The 17341-nt window shown below is 42.0% G+C and overlaps 1 protein-coding gene across 1 annotated transcript in view; it reads right to left on the bottom strand.

Moving 5' to 3' along the window:
• Positions 1 to 17341, bottom strand: part of ITGA1 (integrin subunit alpha 1) — a 57057-nt gene that overhangs the window by 17490 nt on the left and 22226 nt on the right. Inside the window, exons 10-13 of the mRNA XM_054177827.1 lie at positions 13509 to 13582; positions 10851 to 10995; positions 9436 to 9578; positions 7989 to 8132 (exon numbers count right to left, since the gene is read on the bottom strand). Of these exons, the coding sequence (XP_054033802.1) occupies positions 7989 to 8132; positions 9436 to 9578; positions 10851 to 10995; positions 13509 to 13582 (506 nt within the window). The remainder of the gene's footprint in view (positions 1 to 7988; positions 8133 to 9435; positions 9579 to 10850; positions 10996 to 13508; positions 13583 to 17341) is intronic.

The following is a 17341-nucleotide window of genomic DNA, read 5'->3' as shown; positions in this document are numbered from 1 at the left end:
CCTGCTGGCCACACTGTTCCTGATGCAGGCCAGGATGCCATTGGCCCTCCTGGCTGCCTGGGCACACTGCAGGCTCATGTTCAGCCTACCATCAACCAGCACCCCCAGGTCCCTCTCTGCCTGGCCGCTTTTCAGCCACTCTGACCCCAGCCTGTAGCTCTGCATGGGGTTGTTGTGGCCAATGTGCAGAACCCGGCACTTGGATATGTTAAATCTCATGCCCTTGGACTCTGCCCATCTGTCCAGCCTATTGAGCAAGATATGCTTTAAGAGCCCTTGTCCAGAAGACAGATTGATGAAGTAAAAGAAACAGTTACAACCCTTTGCTAGTAATAGCATGCATGGCAGAAACTGTGATTCTGTAACTATTAATTCAAACGCTGTTTCCAAGCAATGGGTGGAAGACACATTCTCGTTTCTCCTCTTTCTGCATTTAGGTGCTTCTGCATATTTCTTGAAGTGAGAATTTCATAGGAAAGTGTAATATTATAATGATATTTGCATGCTATCATCAGTGAACCACTTCATTCTCAGGATAGTATTAAGAGTTCTTTCAAAAGCATTCTCTTAAACTGAGAAGTAGACCAAGTTTCTGATGGAACACAGATGGCAATACCCTTATTCCAGAAAAGGAAAAAAAAAAAGATGGCATTTCTCTTACACAGACTGAATTAGGTCCTCAGCAGATACACACTCCAAGGCCTAACATACATATTTGGGTCTAGACCAAATATTTGCATTCTAGACCAAAACCATACATGTGGTGTGGTGTGTAACTAATCTTTCAGAAAGATTGGTCCCATGAGTTCCATGTTAGAGATTAGCACTAGCAAGCAGTTGCTGCACCTCCTTCATTTGGAAATGGATAAAAGGAAGTACAGGAAAAACAGATTTCAAACTCTCACATTACTGGAGAACACGGAATTTTTGCTTTCTTGCCAACCCTATCCACCAGCAATATGTTGCTAGTAGCGTGCACGTAGAAATTGGAAGACTTCCTTGCGAAATAGATCCAGTCTCTTCAGGTCCTTTTCTCACAAGAGTATTTTAGGAGGACATCATTGCTAGGATGTATTCTATCACTGAAAAAGTGGTCAGGTGTTGGAATGGTGCAATGGTTTAGTGCAAGGGCTAACCTGCCTGGCTCCCCCAACACAAGAGTGAGCAGAAAACACTCAAAACTCAGCGCTGAGATAAATAGATAACAATTTAATATCACACAAGATATAATAACCACAATGAATAAATATTTTAGCTAATAATCTAATTAATCTAATAATACAATGTATGATTAGCTTATCTTAGCCTATTTGCAAAACCAGCACAGTGAAATACACAGGGGAAAAAAATAACCCAGCATAAAACAGAAAACCAAAACCAGCAGCTACTCAACTCCCACCTGTTCAGCCACCATGCCTGCAGAAGAAAAGCCAGCACCCAAGAACCCAGAAGCAGTGACCAGAACAGGAAGCCTCTCATGTTGCAATCAGAACATAATACTTTGCTCCAGCTAGCCCTTTCATTTTTTTGAAGCCAGCATGACTGCAGCATGGTATGTGTAGTAGTTTTATGCTGTACCTTGAAAATTTTCCACAGATCTTGAACAGAAACTGGCAGAATGTAAATAAATTACTATTGAAAGTAAAAAGTAAACTGATAAGGTCTAAATAATCCCAGTGGCCAGATTTCTAACATAAAATAGTTGCGTATACTAACTTTCTCTCTTTTTGCTTCCTTTGCTCTAGCAGATGCTAGCTCTGGCTTCTGCTGCTTTTGCTGACCTTGGCTGCATTGCTTTGTTGTATTGAGTGCTGTATAGTACTGAGTATTACATTAACAAACAACTCTCTGTTTCTTCTTTCTCCTTTATCCTGTACAGGGAGAAGGGGACAGGGAGAGGGAAGTTGTTGGTAGCCCCCTGGTTTGCCCAGGGGGGTTCTTGTGCTGTTTATAAATTGTAAATTGATCTTCAAGAGCAGCGCACTAAGGCAGGACCCCAGGCACCAGCCCCTGTGGAACGGCATGTCCCCCCCATGCCCCTGAGCCAGCTTTCCTCTCCGAAGAGGCCAGCATGGCGTGGGCAGAGACTGCTGCAGTGGTGGTGCTTTCACCAGAGGGAGGGGGGTGCTGAGCCATGTGGGCTCGTTCCTGAATTGCTCTCAAGTCAGGTCATGTGGCCAGGGATAGGGATGGTGGTAACACACAGCAAAGCTGTTTTCAAAAGATCTGTGTCAACCCGGACTGAGGTCAAACTTAACTAGACAGGTGTCCAGGCAACTGGCTGCAGAGAGAGCAGGAGCCTGGCACCTGAAATGGAGGGCAATGGAGTTAACACCTGCATTAGGTGTGAGCAGCTCTATTATCTGCTTAATCTAGTGGCTGAGCTGAAGGAAGAAGTTGCTAGACTTAGGACTGTAAGGGAATGTGAAAGGGAGTTGGATTTGAGGAAGCAGGCTCTGCAGGCTCCCCTAGCAGAGGGAGGTGACCCAAGACGCAGCAGGAAATGGATACAGGTCCCAGTTAGGAGATGCAAAGGAAAACCCTCACGGCTCCCCTCATCTTCCCAGCTGCCCTTGCAAAACAAACATGGGGCACTGGAAGCTGAGGGTGAGGTGAATGAGATGACAGAAGAGACACCATCTGAGGTGTTGCCTAAAAACAGCCTGCCTCCTGCATCAGGACTTGTTCCTTAAAGGAATGAGGAGGGTAATTGTTATTGGTGATTCCCTCCTGAGGGGAACAGAGGGCCCCATATGTTGGCCAGATCCTTCCCACAGGGAAATTTGCTGCCTCCCTGGGGCTGGGGTCAGGGATGTTACCAGAGGCTGCCTAGTCTGGTACAGTCTGCTGATCACTATCCCTTGATAGTTATGCAGGTAGGGAGTGACGATGTTGACACCAGAGGTACAATGCCAATCAAAAAGGACTTCAAGGCTCTGGGAAAACTGGTTGAGGGCTCAGGGACACAGGTAATTGTTTCATCGACACCCTTAGATCACAGTATCACAGTATCACTAAGGTTGGAAGAGACCCCAAGGATCATTGAGTCCAACCTGTCACCACAAACCTCACGACCAGACCATGGCACCAAGTGCCACGTCCAATCTCTCTTGAACACCTCCAGGGACGGTGACTCCACCACCTCCCTGGGCAGCACATTCCAATGACGAACAACTTGCTCAGTGAAGAACTTTCTCCTCACCTTGAGTCTAAACCTTGCCTGGTGCAGCTTGAGACTGTGTCCCCTTGTTCTGGTGCTGGTTGCCTGGGAGAAGAGACCAACCCCTTCCTGGCTACAACCACCTTTCAGGTAGTTGTAGAGGGCAATGAGATCCCCCCTGAGCCTTCTTTTCTCCAGGCTAAACAATCCCAGCTCCCTCAGCCTCTCCTCATAGAGCTTGTAAAGATGCAGGAAGGAATACTGAAAGGAACAGGTCAGCAGCTGTAATTAACACCTGCTTAAGTGGCTCAGAGGCTGGTGCCACCAACAGAATTTTGGGTTTTTCGATCTTGGGGAACTTTCTGTGGCACCAGGTCCACTAGCAATAGATGGAGTAAATCTGTCCCAGAGGGGGAGAAAGATCCTAGCACATAAGAATGGCCTATCCCACAGAGGGAAAAGTGTTCTAGGAAGGGAGTTGGCAGGTCTCATTGACAGGGCTTTAAACTAGATTTGAAGGGGGAATGGGCTGAAACCAGTCCCCCCAGACAGGAGTCTGAGGGAGGTAAGCTGGAGTCAGGGGTGAAACCAGCAGCCCAGATAAAGGGCACTAAATGCACACAGCATGGGTAACAAACAAGAGAAGCTGGAAGCCTTGTTACAGTAAAAAAGTTATGATGTAGTTGCCATCACAGAAACGTGGTGGGATGACTCACATGCCTGGAGCACTGCAATTGATGGCTACAGGCTGTCCAGGAGAGACAGGCGAGGGAGAAGGGGTGGAGGGGTGGCTCTGAACATCAGGGAGGCTCTAGACACCATGGAACTAGAGATTAAGGATGATCAAGTTGAGTGCCTGTGGGTGAGAATTACAGGGAAGACAACAAGGTTGACTTCCTGGTTGGAGTCTGTAATAGACCACCCAACCAGGATGAAGAGGTTGATGAATTATTCTATAGGCAGCTAGAGGCTGTCTCAAGATAGCCAGACCTTGTTCTTATGGGCAATTTTAACCTGCTGGGAACTCAACAGAGCAGAGAGGAGGCAGTCCAGAAGGTTCTTAGAGTGTATGGAGGACAGCTTCTTATCACAGCTGCTGCATGAGCCTACCAGGGGTAAGGCTTTGTTTGGGAGATGTGGTGGTTGAAGGGTGTCTGGGATCCAGTGACCAAGAGATAATTGAGTTTTCAATACACAGTCAAGCTAAGAGGGGCAGCAACAAAACCTCCACTCTGGACTTCCAGAGGGCAGACTTCAGCTTACTTAAGGAACTAACTCAGAAGGTACCTGGGGAAAGAAGCCCTTAAAAACAAAGGGGTCCAGGAGGGCTGGACCTACTTCAAGAAAGAAATCTTGAAGGTGCAGGATCAGGCTGTGCCAGTGTGCCGGAAGGTGAGCCGCCAGGGCAGACGGCCAGCCTGGATGGGTGATGAACTTCTGGGTGAATTAAGGGAAAAAAAGAGGGTGTATCACCTTTGGAAGGAAGGTGAGGTAACCTATGAAATGTTGCTAGGTCATGTAGGAAAAAAAATTAGAGAGGTAAAAGCCCATTTAGAGCTTAGACTGGCCCCTGCTGTGAAGGACAACAAAAAGTCCTTCTATTAATATATTAATGGCAAGAGGAGAGGCAAGGACAACCTCCACTCCTTGGTGGACATGGAGGGGAACATTGTAACTAAAGATGAGGAAAAGGCAGAGCTACTTAACACCTTCTTTGCCTCAAATTTTAATAGCCAGATAGGTTGTCTTGTGGAGAACTGCCCTCCAGAGCTGGCAGATGGATTCAGGGAGCAGTATAGCTCCCCTGTGATCCAGGAGGAACTAGTTAGAAACCTCCTTAATCACTTGGATCCCCACAAGTCCACGGGACTGGATGGGATCTATCCTAGAATGCTGGGAGAGCTGGCAGATGAGCTCACCAAGCCATTGTCCATCATTTTTCAACAGTCCTGGCTCACTGGAGAGGTTTCAGATGACTGGAAGCTGGCCAACATAATGCCCATCCACAAGAAGGGCCAGAAGGAGGAACCAGGGCATATCAGCAGACATATCAGTGCAGGCATATCAGCCTGACCTCAGTGCCAGGCAAGATTATGGAACAGGTCATCTTGAGTGCAGTCACACAGCACTTTCAGCATGGCCAAGGGATCAGGCCCAGCCAGCACGGATTTAGGAAGGGCAGGTTGTGCCTGACCAACCTCTGATCTCCTTCTATGATCAGGTGACTGCCTGGTGGATGTGGGGAGGCCTGTGGATGTAGTCTACCTGGACTTCAGCAAGGCCTTTGACACTGTCCCCCACAGAAAACTCCTGGCCAAGCTGTCAGCCCGTGGGTTGGACAGCAGCACTCTGTGCTGCGTTAGGAAGTGCCTGGAGGGTCAGGCCCAGAGAGTGATGGTGAATGGTGTCACATCCAGCTGGCAGCCAGTCACTAGTCGTGTGCCCCAGGGATCAGTGCTGGGCCCCATCCTCTCCAATATTTTTATTGATGATCTAGATGAGGGCATTGAGTCCATCATCAGTAAATTTGCAGATGACACCATGCAAGGAGCAGGTGTTGGTCTGTTAGAGAGTTTGAGAAGTCTGCAGAAGGACCTTGCCAGGCTGGACAGATGAGCACAGTCCAACGGCATGAGATTTAACACACCTAAGTGCCAGGTTCTACACATTGGCCATAACAACCCCATGCAGTGCTACAGGCTGGGGTCAGAGTGGCTGGAGAGCAGCCAGGCAGAAAGGGACCTGGGGGTAGTGGTTGATAGTAGGCTGAACATGATCCAGCAGTGTACCCAGGTGGCCAAGAAGGCCAATGGCATCCTGACCTGTATCAGGAGCAGTGTGGCCAGCAGGAGCAGGGAATTCATTGTGCCTCTGTACTCAGCACTGGTCAGGCCACACCTTGAGTACTGTGTCCAGTAAAGGTCCCTGCTTTTCTGGCAATCAGGAGCAGGGAGGTCATTCTGCCCCTGTACACTGCACTGGTTAGGCCATCCCTTGAGTCCTGTGTCCAGTTCTGGGCCCCTCAGTTTATGAAAGATGTTGACTTGCTGGAACATGTCCAGAGAAGGGCAACAAAGCTGCTGAGGCATTTGGAGCAAAAGCCCTATTAGGAGAGGCTGAGGGACCTGGGATTGCTTAGCCTGGAGAAGAGGAGGCTCAGAGGAGACCTTCTTGCTGTCTACAGCTACCTGAAGGGAGGTTGTAGCCAGGTGGGGGTTGGTCTCTTCTCCCAAGCAACCAGCACCAGAACAAGAGGACACAGTCTCAAGCTGTGCCAGGGGAGGTTTAGGCTGGATGTTCGGAAGAAGTTCTTCCCAGAAAGAGTGATTGGCCATTGGAATGTGCTGCCGAGGGAGGTGGTGGAGTCACCACCACTGGAAGTGTTTAAGAAGAGACTGGATGAGGCAATTGGTGCCATGATGTTCGGTGGTAGGTTGGACTCAATGATCTCGAAGGTCCTTTCCAACCTAGTAGTTCTCTTCTTCTATTCTAAACATGTAAATGTTGTATATTTTTTACATATTCATTGCATTTCATGTCTAGATTGAACTTTTGCATTTAAATACTGCTTCATGGGCTTCTAAGTGAGCTAGTCTGGCAATTTTATATTGGGGGGAATTTTCAATCCACCACAGTAAGAATAACAGTGGCAGGTTCGATTCAATCCATGACAATGGGCTGGCCAGGGCAGGGGTGGAGTCACTATCCCTGGAGGTGTTCAAAAACCTTCTAGACATGTCACTTTAGGACATGGTTTAGTGGGCATGGTGGTGTTGGGTTGGTGGTTAGCTTTGCTAAGCTTAGAGGCTTTTTTCAACCTTAGTGATTCTATATTTTATACATAGAATAGAGTTTATACATATACATAGAATAAACCAGGTTGGAAGAGACCTTCAAGATCATCGTGTCCAACCCATCAACCAATCCAACACCACCTAAACAACTAACCCATGGCACCAAGCACCCCATCAAATCTTCTCCTGAAAACCTCCAGTGATGGCGACTCCACCACCTCCCCAGGCAGCCCATTCCAATGGGCAATCACGCTTTCTGTATAGAACTTCTTCCTAACATCCAGCCTGAACCTCCCCTGGCACAGCCTGAGACTGTGTCCTCTTGTCCTGGTACTGGCTGCCTGGGAGAAGAGACCAACATCCGTCTGTCTACAACCTCCCTTCAGGTAGTTGTAGAGAGTAATAAGATCACCCCTAAGTCTCCTCTTCTCCAGGCTATAACTGCTATAAGGATACACAATAGTACTGGGCTAAAAAAAGCCATCTACACAGACAATGGAAGAATCTTATCAAATTAAGATAAGGTGCAGCTAGTGTACTCCTTTATCTAATTGTGACATGTATAAGATGCATATGATATGTATAAGAGATGCATGTGATTTAGTTCTAGGTTGTTAAGCAAGTCACAAAGTTACTATAACACACACTTTCATGATGTATGAGCCATGCTATTCCCTAATCTGTGAACAAGAAAAGAAAATGAGACAGAAAATTAATACTCTAAATTTGCATCTAAGCCATATTGCAGCTTACAGGACATGGTGCTTATCTGTATAATATACTTCATTAGGAAAAAAAGTGACAAAACAGGAGTTTGAAGAAGAACGTTTTCAAGAATAATCTTTACTACTCTCAATTGTCAATATTGTGTCTCTCTATATTCAGCAGGTCATCTTCCCCAGATCAAATGATCATATTTCTTTAAAATAATATGAATAAATAAAGAATGAATAAGTAAAATAATATGAATGAATAAAGGATATGAAGACAGTAAGGAACATGTTCTGTTCCTGGTTAATACACTTTATTCTTACCTTGTTCAGACTATAAACATACACTTTCCCTTGCTCCTCTTTCTCATTTCCCATGTACATAGGAGCTCCAACAAGAAGAAGGTCTGTAAAGGAGTCTCTATTGATGTCAATTGTGGTAATGACACCCCCAAAGTATGACCCAATCTGCAGAAAAATACAAGATATGAATCAGAGACAGTCAACAACATCACACAGCATCTTCTATTCAGAGACCTGTTTTGTGGTTGGTTGCAACAATGCCAAATATTAAGCATTATACAGAAATTTTCCTTGCTACCCATAAGGGTTGTTGTTGTTTGTTTCTGTTTGCTTTTGAACCTTGTTTTCTGGTTTAGGGTTTGTTGAAGATTTTTATTTAAGAATGGTCCATTCAAGTTTCAATTCTCCTGAGTCTGAAAGGTACAAATGATGTCACCTTCCTACTAAGGGAAGTAAGATCTCTAGAGATAGTACTTGAATAAAAATGTCTAGAGGAAACTAGTTTTTCTCCTCAGTCCCAACAACAATACACAGAATGAGCAAAACCAGTGGTCTTAGTCTTGCCAGGGGGAAAAGGTAGGACAAAAGCTCCAAGACAACACAATGCAGTCTCCAAAATTCCCAGGTTGCTACTAAATGCAGGTAAACAAGATCTACACAAAGAGCTAAATACATTCACAGACTGGGTACAAGAATGTGGGATTTATCTGAGTAATGTTCACTTTGCATCTAAGCCAGGCACTCTGCATTTCACTTACTGTCAACATGAGAAGCAGTCTCTTCTAAGGCAAGATGCATCTCATCTCACAGACAATGGGTCAAGTAGGCCAGATCTCTCAAATCATAAAATTGCCTACATTTCTTGACTGACTTCTAAAAGATTGATTAATTAGCTGAGTCGCAGACGTCAGCTATAGGTGAAAAGCATGCAATCTGAATTCTTCTGTAAGATGCTTGATTTGTAGTGGGGGAAGACTCAAGCAGGCAAGTCTTTCAACTCCATGTGCATAACATTATCTCACCATCTTCAATTATGTGTTTATATATTTTTTTGTTTCCTGCAGGAACAGCTCTCAGTGAGCTGCTACTCAATAGAAGCAGCTTTTCAATATTTCGTGCTATTCCAGCTGATGACCTTGCACAGAAACCTGCTTGTCACACCTGTTTCCTGACAGTGACATCCCCTTCCACTCATCAGGCAGTGAAAATTGCAAATACAGAGATGGCTACTACCACTTCTTGCCACTAATGAGGGTTTAACCACCAAAGAGAAAATTTAGAAGTAGGCTGTTGTAGAGTACATTTTCTATTATACCAGAGCACCTACCTAACATTTCCTTCAGATCTTGCTTACAGCTTCCATTTGCCACCTTCATTTGCTCTCTAATGCAGGGTTGTCATTTGAAACAATGATTTTTATTTCTCATGCCATATTCCTCTCATATAATAAGCACAAATGCTTACTTACTTGTTCACCATTTAACCTCTGAAGTACTTGTACATCTCTTCCTTCCATTTTATAAATGATAACTTGGCCAGTGTGATTGTATCGTGGCTGTCCTGCTATGTACAGTACACCTCCAGGTGTCAATGCTGAATTCACAGTATATCCTAGGAAGTGGAAAAGAAGTCAAGATGCAGTACACAGTGCATCAGAAATACTTGCCATGAGTCAGAGCATTTTTAAGGCATATGCTACAACAACATTTTTAGCCCTACTTAGGCGAGAGGATAAGTGCAGAATTAATTAAAAGGGCTAGATAAACATTTGCCTACAGCTTCAGAAAGATGAGCACCACTCTTATTAAACCTGTTCCCAGGCTGACAAATCATATTTGCTTTTGTGTTCTCACACATGGTACTGATAAAATAACTTGTAAATAAATGGTTGAAAAGATACTTTCAAAGAGCAGTTGTCACCAGTTCACTGTCAAACTGATGGAGTCTTTTAGATGTGATTCTGGGGGCATTTGGAACACATGTTGAATATTAACAGCAATTTAACAACTTGAGTGAAGGAAGACAAAAAATTTGCAGATGAATCAAAACTGTGGCACAATTTCAAGTATTATGGAGGATAGGATCTAAATTTAAAATAACTTCACCAAAAATGAGAGAGACAATGTCATCCCACAAAGAAGACAGTATTATTAGAGAAAAAAATGCAGTTATTCTATTGTTGATTCTTCTTCAGTGGCTTAAATGAGATAACAGAGCAAACAGAACCATGAGGTCTAGTAAGAAAGTTGTAGAGGAGAAAGCAAAGCCACTGATGCTCACCGGTAGAAAAGGCTGAGAGGAAAACAATAGCCTGCCAGTACATATGTAAAAAAGACGGTGGTAAACTGTTGTGCTTGTCCTTTGAGTGAGAGGAATCAGCTTAATTTAAGGAAAGATTTAGACAGTATTGTATAAAACTGTAATGTCAAGGTACAGAAAACCTTGTTAAGAATACCAGAGGAATTAGTGAAATCTTTGAACAGATATTCATCTCTGTTGGAGAAAGTGTTGATATACTTAGGTCTGTGTTTGGACTATTTTTTTTTTTATTGTAAAAGTAGCAATTAAGAAAAAAGCAATAAAAAAAAGAGAAACAAGAAGAAAACAACAAATCAAACAAAATAAACCCAACAACAACACACCCACAAAACAACATCAAAACTCCCCCCAAAACCAAAACAATTACACACACACACACACAACCACCAAACCCCCCAAAAACCCCAAACCAACAAGAGAATCATACAGTAGACATGTCCATATATTATAGAATTTCCCAGGTTCCTAGATTGAAGATAATATTCTGTAAGATAAATAATGTGACAGAAATTCAATAGATCCTGTAGCATTTGGCAAAAATTCTTATAACATTACATTTTTTACCTAGATAGGCTGCAAGGGGTTCGTTTTTTTCTGAAAGCCTGTCACGAAATGTTTCATTAGTTGGCATTAAAATCCCACTGTCCTTCACCATGAGCACTGTGCCATTCCAGTCATATGCTCCAACTGCTCCAAGCATGATCCAATCCTTATGCAGAGAAAAATAAAAAGCCTGTTCTCTGTGTGAACCATCTTTACACATTCATGACCATGATGCTTACATTTGGGAAATGCTTCCCATTTGCACGTTTAGCCCTGCTTTTCCTGTTATAACATGTCCCAAATGATTATAGTATGCCTTACAGTTTTTGTTAAAAATATAGCCAATAAATAAATTTTAAAAAGGGGTCATTTAGGAAAATCAGCAGAATGAAACACAGCTCCTACAACCTCAGCTCACTATTCTGGGCCAAACAGAAAGACATAGGAATTTGGTAAAATTAATAAAGAATACAACAGTTAAATGAATTCCCCAGGCAAACTTTCAGTAGCTTGAACCTTTCAGTGGCTTGAACCTTCCTCTGTTGAATCTGCAAGTCTTGTACATAATGCAAGAGCCTTTTGTCACTAAGAAATGTTTTGCTTACTTTTCTTAACTAAAGGCATGAATGTAGCCTTCTTGATAAAAGAGACACCAGATACCCTGAGTCTATCAATAGTAGAAGACCAAATTTGGATGTAAGGTTCTGATGGTAGGAGAACATTAATTTGTGAACTTTAAGATTGTGCTCTATGAAATAGAAGAAAATCATGCTCCTTATCAGGATAACACTTGTTTCTAAGGTATGATAGACCGTCTAAAGCATCATGTGTATTGCAGCGCAGAGACTAAAAAAGAACAGAGTAGTGCTGCAACAAAGTATTTATGTTAAATTATACTACAGGTATTTTCTCTTTTTTTCACCAGTAATATGCTGAGATGTATACAAAACTATGTTGAAGGGTTTCATATGTGTGTCAGTTTGTCTTGGATTCCTTGGTGTTTTCTGAGTTCAGTTAGTCTCCTATCTTTTCCACTGCCACAAATTTTTCATATCCTTTAACTCTTCCTATTTCTTTTGACCTCATGTTAAGTTTTGATTTGATTTGTGTACACTGAGCAAATCATCACCATGGATATTTTTTTGTTTTTCAAGGCTAAATGTAATCTTGGATAATGCAAATTCTTAGGGATTTTTGTATTTCAGTTCAATAAATATTCACCCGCTGAAAACTGAGATATTTGATGTGCTAACAGAACTAGGAAAATGTCATGTTAGTAATAATGCAAATCATATCCATGACAGAAACGTGAGGGTTTTTTCTATCTTCTGCCTAAAAATCACCAATACAATATAGCACCAATTTACATACTAAGAGAGAACACTTCCACAGCTCATAAAACCATAAAATAATTTTTAAAACTCTATTCTAAACCAATCGAGTCCAATGCCCCCTGCCATGAGCAGAAATGTCTTGAACTAGATCAGGCCGCTCCAAGTCCTGTCTACCTTGACTTTGAACACCTGCAGGGAGGGGGGCATCCATGACTCTTGTGACCATTTGAGGCTGTGCCTTTAAGAAACAGTACTGGGACACTGGCTGAATGTTTTTGGTACTAGAACAAAAACACTCTGATGTTCTAAACGAATTTCATTGGTAGATGGGCAAAATGCAACTTTAAATTGTAGGGCAGTTGGAATTTTTTCTCATTTTGGGAGTCTGGGTTTCAGCCTGTTCTGCAGTGCCAGCCTGAGCTGCTTCTCTCCCTGCCTGCTTCTCAGAAAACTCAGCAGAGATAAGCAAACTAATTCTGCATGAGCTTTTGAAGCTAAATAACAACTCTTTTCCTTAATAACTTGCCTTTCTTTCTCTCTAACCCTTTTTTGGGAAAAAAAAGGAGGTAGGTGGGGAGAGAGGGGGTTACAGGGAGGGAAACCCTCCCTGAGGAGGAAATTTTTGTTGTGTTATTTTTCTTTGTTGTATATTTCTGTATATATATTGTAAATACCTGTATATATTGTGTTTTATATATATATATAACCTGCTTTCCATATATGCTTGTAAATATAGTCTGCTTTCTCTGACTCAGTCTAGCTGTGGTTTCTTACTCTGTGTGGGAGGAAGAGCTAGGCCCTCTCTCAACCTACCACAACTCTCCATAGCCTGTTACACCACATACAGCATCATTAAAAAAAACCCCAAACCAACCAAAAAACATCTCTTCTAATCTACTTTCAGGTTAAAACTTTTCCCTCTTGTCCTGTCACTAAAGGCCCAGGTGAAAAAGTCTCTCTATGTGTTTCTCAAAATAGTATAGATTGTCATCCTAATAGAAAATGCTATGGGAGAATTAAATAAAAAGTTCATGTGAAAAAGATACATATCACCTTCAGGTTTCATTGTTTATAATAATTCTTGATACATATTTTACAAAAAAAATAAAGAAACAAACAAACCGTAATAAAACCCAAACCCCAAACCAACCAACAAAAAAACCATGACAACAACCACCAAAATAAACCAACCAAACAAAAAAACCACCCCCAAAAAACTGTATTACAGGAAACTGCAAAAGTTCCAGCAGTGACCAGGGCTGTCCAAAGAACACTTGTTCCAAATTCGTGCCATCAGCTACCAAAAATTGCTTTGCAAAAGAACTTTTATTTTCAGTTTGTTCACCTGAGAATAATGAGCACTGAATCCAGCTTGAGACATTTCCATTTCAAATGAGGCAGCCTGCTGGTCTGTTGTTGCTATTAAAAAAGAAAGAAAAAACCCATTTAAAAAATAAGTTTCAATCTGAAAAGTATCTGAACAGTAATCAAAATACTCATGTGATAGTAAAGAATAGCATAACTAGAATATTTAATGAATATAGTTTGCCATAGATTTTTATAACAAATACAGAAATAAAGGTTTGCATTAAATGCTATCACTAACTATGAGAATTTCCATTTTAAGATTGTATCTCAGAATTGTCCAACAAATAACTCTAGGCTAAAACTGATCAGATTTGACCTCAGGCTGACGTCAAATATGCTTGGAATGTTTGATTAATATGGTTAAGCCATTTTCCACTTGAGCTAAGTGAACAATAAAACATCAGCCATGTAAATCCTGGCATTGTATTCAAGCAACTGAAAATTTGTAGGCAGCTAGTGGAACTTTAAATGGAAAACACTTGATATTTGTATGAACCTTTGCAAAAAAACAACATAGGAATATCTCAGCTGTCCAAGACTCACAAGCCTTAGGGACAGGCAGGGGAAACAGATTCCTGCCCAGAAAGAGACATGAAAATCTTCCTGGTTCTCTTAAGAGACTTTACATGAAAAAAGTGTTAGGTGATTTATTTTCAGTATCTTGTCAAGTGGTCATATGCTTATTATTAAACTCTAATGGGCTGTTTTGCTCACAGATACACTTCAAATATCATCAGTGGAATAAAATGTCTGCCTTTTCCTCTTCTTAAAAGCAATATTCAAAGACTATTTTGCCACCTTAAGTGGCCAAATAAGGTAACTCTATTCTGCATATTTATTTCTCCTTGAGAGCAAGATACACTAAAAGGAAGCAGAGAGGACCTATGAAGTCTGCTCTGATTTTGTACAGGAAGAGCTAACAATTTGCTACCAGCTGAGTGATGAGTTTGACCTCCGACTATGTGAATGAAACTGAGTCACAGCAAGCCATGGCTGTGTGAATTCCAGGCATCTAGACTACTAAATAATACTGAACTTTTGATACTCAACTACTAAACCACAGAGGCTGCTGCCTGGGACATGGTGTCTTTGCAAATTGTTGGGATTTATAGCCACTCATAGGAAGGAGACATGATCTTAGAGACAAATATTTGACACTCAAGCATAGGCTATCATGTTGCACAAGATGTAGCTGCTTGGCTGAGTTTGATACAGTCCTTTTAAAGCATGAAACTCTTAAGTTGCACATTTGCTGATAAACAGTATTTTCATGCAGTAAAGGATGCTCCTCAATGAGCTGAAAAGACAGAACTTTAACAGTCTGAGGCGGGGGACAATGCTGGCACTGTTGGCATGTGGAGCTCTGAATCCTGCTCAGATAACAGCCCTCAGTCTAACTTTCCATTGAGTTTCAAACTGCCAAGCTACTACAAAGGGTATTTTGTCAAAAAACATTTGTGCCTGCCCATGGGTTGGATAAAACATAGAATTGCTGCTAAAACTAGAAGTCTGTGCCATAAGACCCCGCATATGAAACATATTATGTCTTAAGGGCCACTGGCTGTCATTTATGGGGTGTTGTTGGATCTGATTTTTCAACTCTGTCTTGGTTTTCTTTTGCACTTTTTTTTTAAAGCCAAAACCAAAAAAGAAAACAAGAAATTCAAGAAAAAATCAAATGTGCTACTGTACTAGCAAGGGGTTGTAGACAGAGAATGTAAACAGATTCAAATAAAGAAATTCAACAATCAAGGTTCCTGTCACCTCCACGTTATACACAGAAGTTAATTCAGCTATAATCAGTGAGGTTAATTGACCTTTTCCCCAAGAAGCTGGACTGTCAGCAGAAAGGTAAGTGAGACAGAATATACTTTCTACCCTGCCACAAAAATGCATCCATGGAAGCAGTTGCAAATCTAGAATACCTCCTGAAATCCATTGGGAGGAAACAAAAATTAAAGAAACTTATTTATCCTGCATTTTCTAGCACTAACCCATTGGATCAGCTCAATGGTTTTGACAAAAAGCTAGGATCCCATTTTGAGTTTCTCTCCTTATTCACTTGCAGCCAGGTTATGTGATTTCTGTGACTTTTCACAGGTTGAGGAGGCAACATTTCTTGTCTCATATTAGGTGTCTTATTCAGAAATCACTGCATCTCTGAGTTCCTACTGAAGAGCTCAACATCAAGAAGCCTTTAGGGAGTAGTTAAATTACCTAGCTTTTCTCTTAGAGCATGGATGAAAAGAATTTTCCACATTGTTTGTTTTGAATGTCTGTTTTTTGTAATGCAATCAAGTCTACAGAAAATAAAACTTTAATATAAGGCACATATTTAAGACATAAATATCCTTGAAGTTTATAAGAGGTCATAAATAAATATAAATAAAGCACACAAAATACAATGGGTTACAAATAAAAGTTAATAATCTCTAATAAATATATCTATGTTTTTGCATCCTTGGCGGAAAATGGAAGTTGAATTCAAGGAGTACAATATACTTATGTCCCAGAATACTGGAGGGGGTGATAATAAGGATCAGTCATCTATGGTGGTCAGCTGACTACCATATAAACAGATAATATTTACAAAATTTAATTAAACAGTTTTGCCACTACAACTACATTTGTTTGGGTATTTTATTCAGCTACACCATTTGTTTCATGTCCAAATCTTTGCAATTTTTTCTTATGATTAGAGGAATGCATTACTAAAGTCAGTGGCATGTCTAGGGCTCGTGATCTAAAGCATACCCTACCAGCAGGGAGTTCCAACCAGCACAATTCACTCCACTCTGTGGAAGCTGGGGTTCCATTTGACAGACAGACATTATCTTACAGCGACTAATCACTAAAAGGGACAAGGTGGAGTGTGACAGAATGAGACTGTTTGTTTCAATAGAAACTGATTGTTCAAAATGTGAAGCTATGGAATGAAACCTGCAACCTAAGTAGAAAGATGCTCAGAAAATCAGTTGTGTTGTCATGACTAGCAATGATTAGGGTTTTTATCTATATCCATTATATTTAATATACTAATGAAAGACAATACCTTTCCTCAGTTTCCTAAAGGTAAAATACATAAATTGAAGACTAAATTTTAAAGCTTAATTTGAGCAACTATTTTTCCACTGACAATGCATTCTACCTAGTAAACTTGTTAAATACCATCCCATTGGACTCTGCCCATCTGAACAGAGGGATCTTGACCGACTGGACAACTGGGCAGAGTCCAATGGCATGGCATTTAACAAGTCCAAGTGCCGGGTGCTGCACTTTGACCACGGCAACCCCATGCAGAGCTACAGGCTGGGGTCAGAGTGGGTGGAGTGTTGCCAAACAGAGAGGGACCTGGGGGTGATGATTGACAACCGCCTTAACATGAGCCAGCAGTGTGCCCAGGTGGCCAAGAAGGCCAATGGCATCCTGGCCTGCTTTAGGAATAGTGTGGCCAGCAGGAGCAGGGAGGTCATTGTGCCCCTGTACTCTGCATTGGTTATGCTGCACCTTGAGTCCTGTGTCCAGTTCTGGGCCTCTCAGTTTAAGAAGGACATTGAGACACTTGAACGTGTCCAGAGAAGGGCAACAAGGCTGGGGAGAAGCCTTGAGCACAAGCCCTATGAGGAGAGGCTGAGGGAGCTGGGATTGTTTAGCCTGGAGAAGAGGAGACTCAGGGGGGACCTCATTGCTCCCTACAACTACCTGAAAGGTGGTTGTAGCCAGGAAGGGGTTGGTCTCTTCTCACAGGCAACCAGCACCAGAACAAGGGGACACAGTCTCAAGCTGTGCTAGGGGAGGTTTAGACTCGAG

The sequence above is a fragment of the Dryobates pubescens genome, chromosome Z, assembly GCF_014839835.1.
Source record: "Dryobates pubescens isolate bDryPub1 chromosome Z, bDryPub1.pri, whole genome shotgun sequence".
Classification (NCBI taxonomy): domain Eukaryota; kingdom Metazoa; phylum Chordata; class Aves; order Piciformes; family Picidae; genus Dryobates; species Dryobates pubescens.
This window is presented reverse-complemented; position numbering and strand designations above follow the sequence as displayed.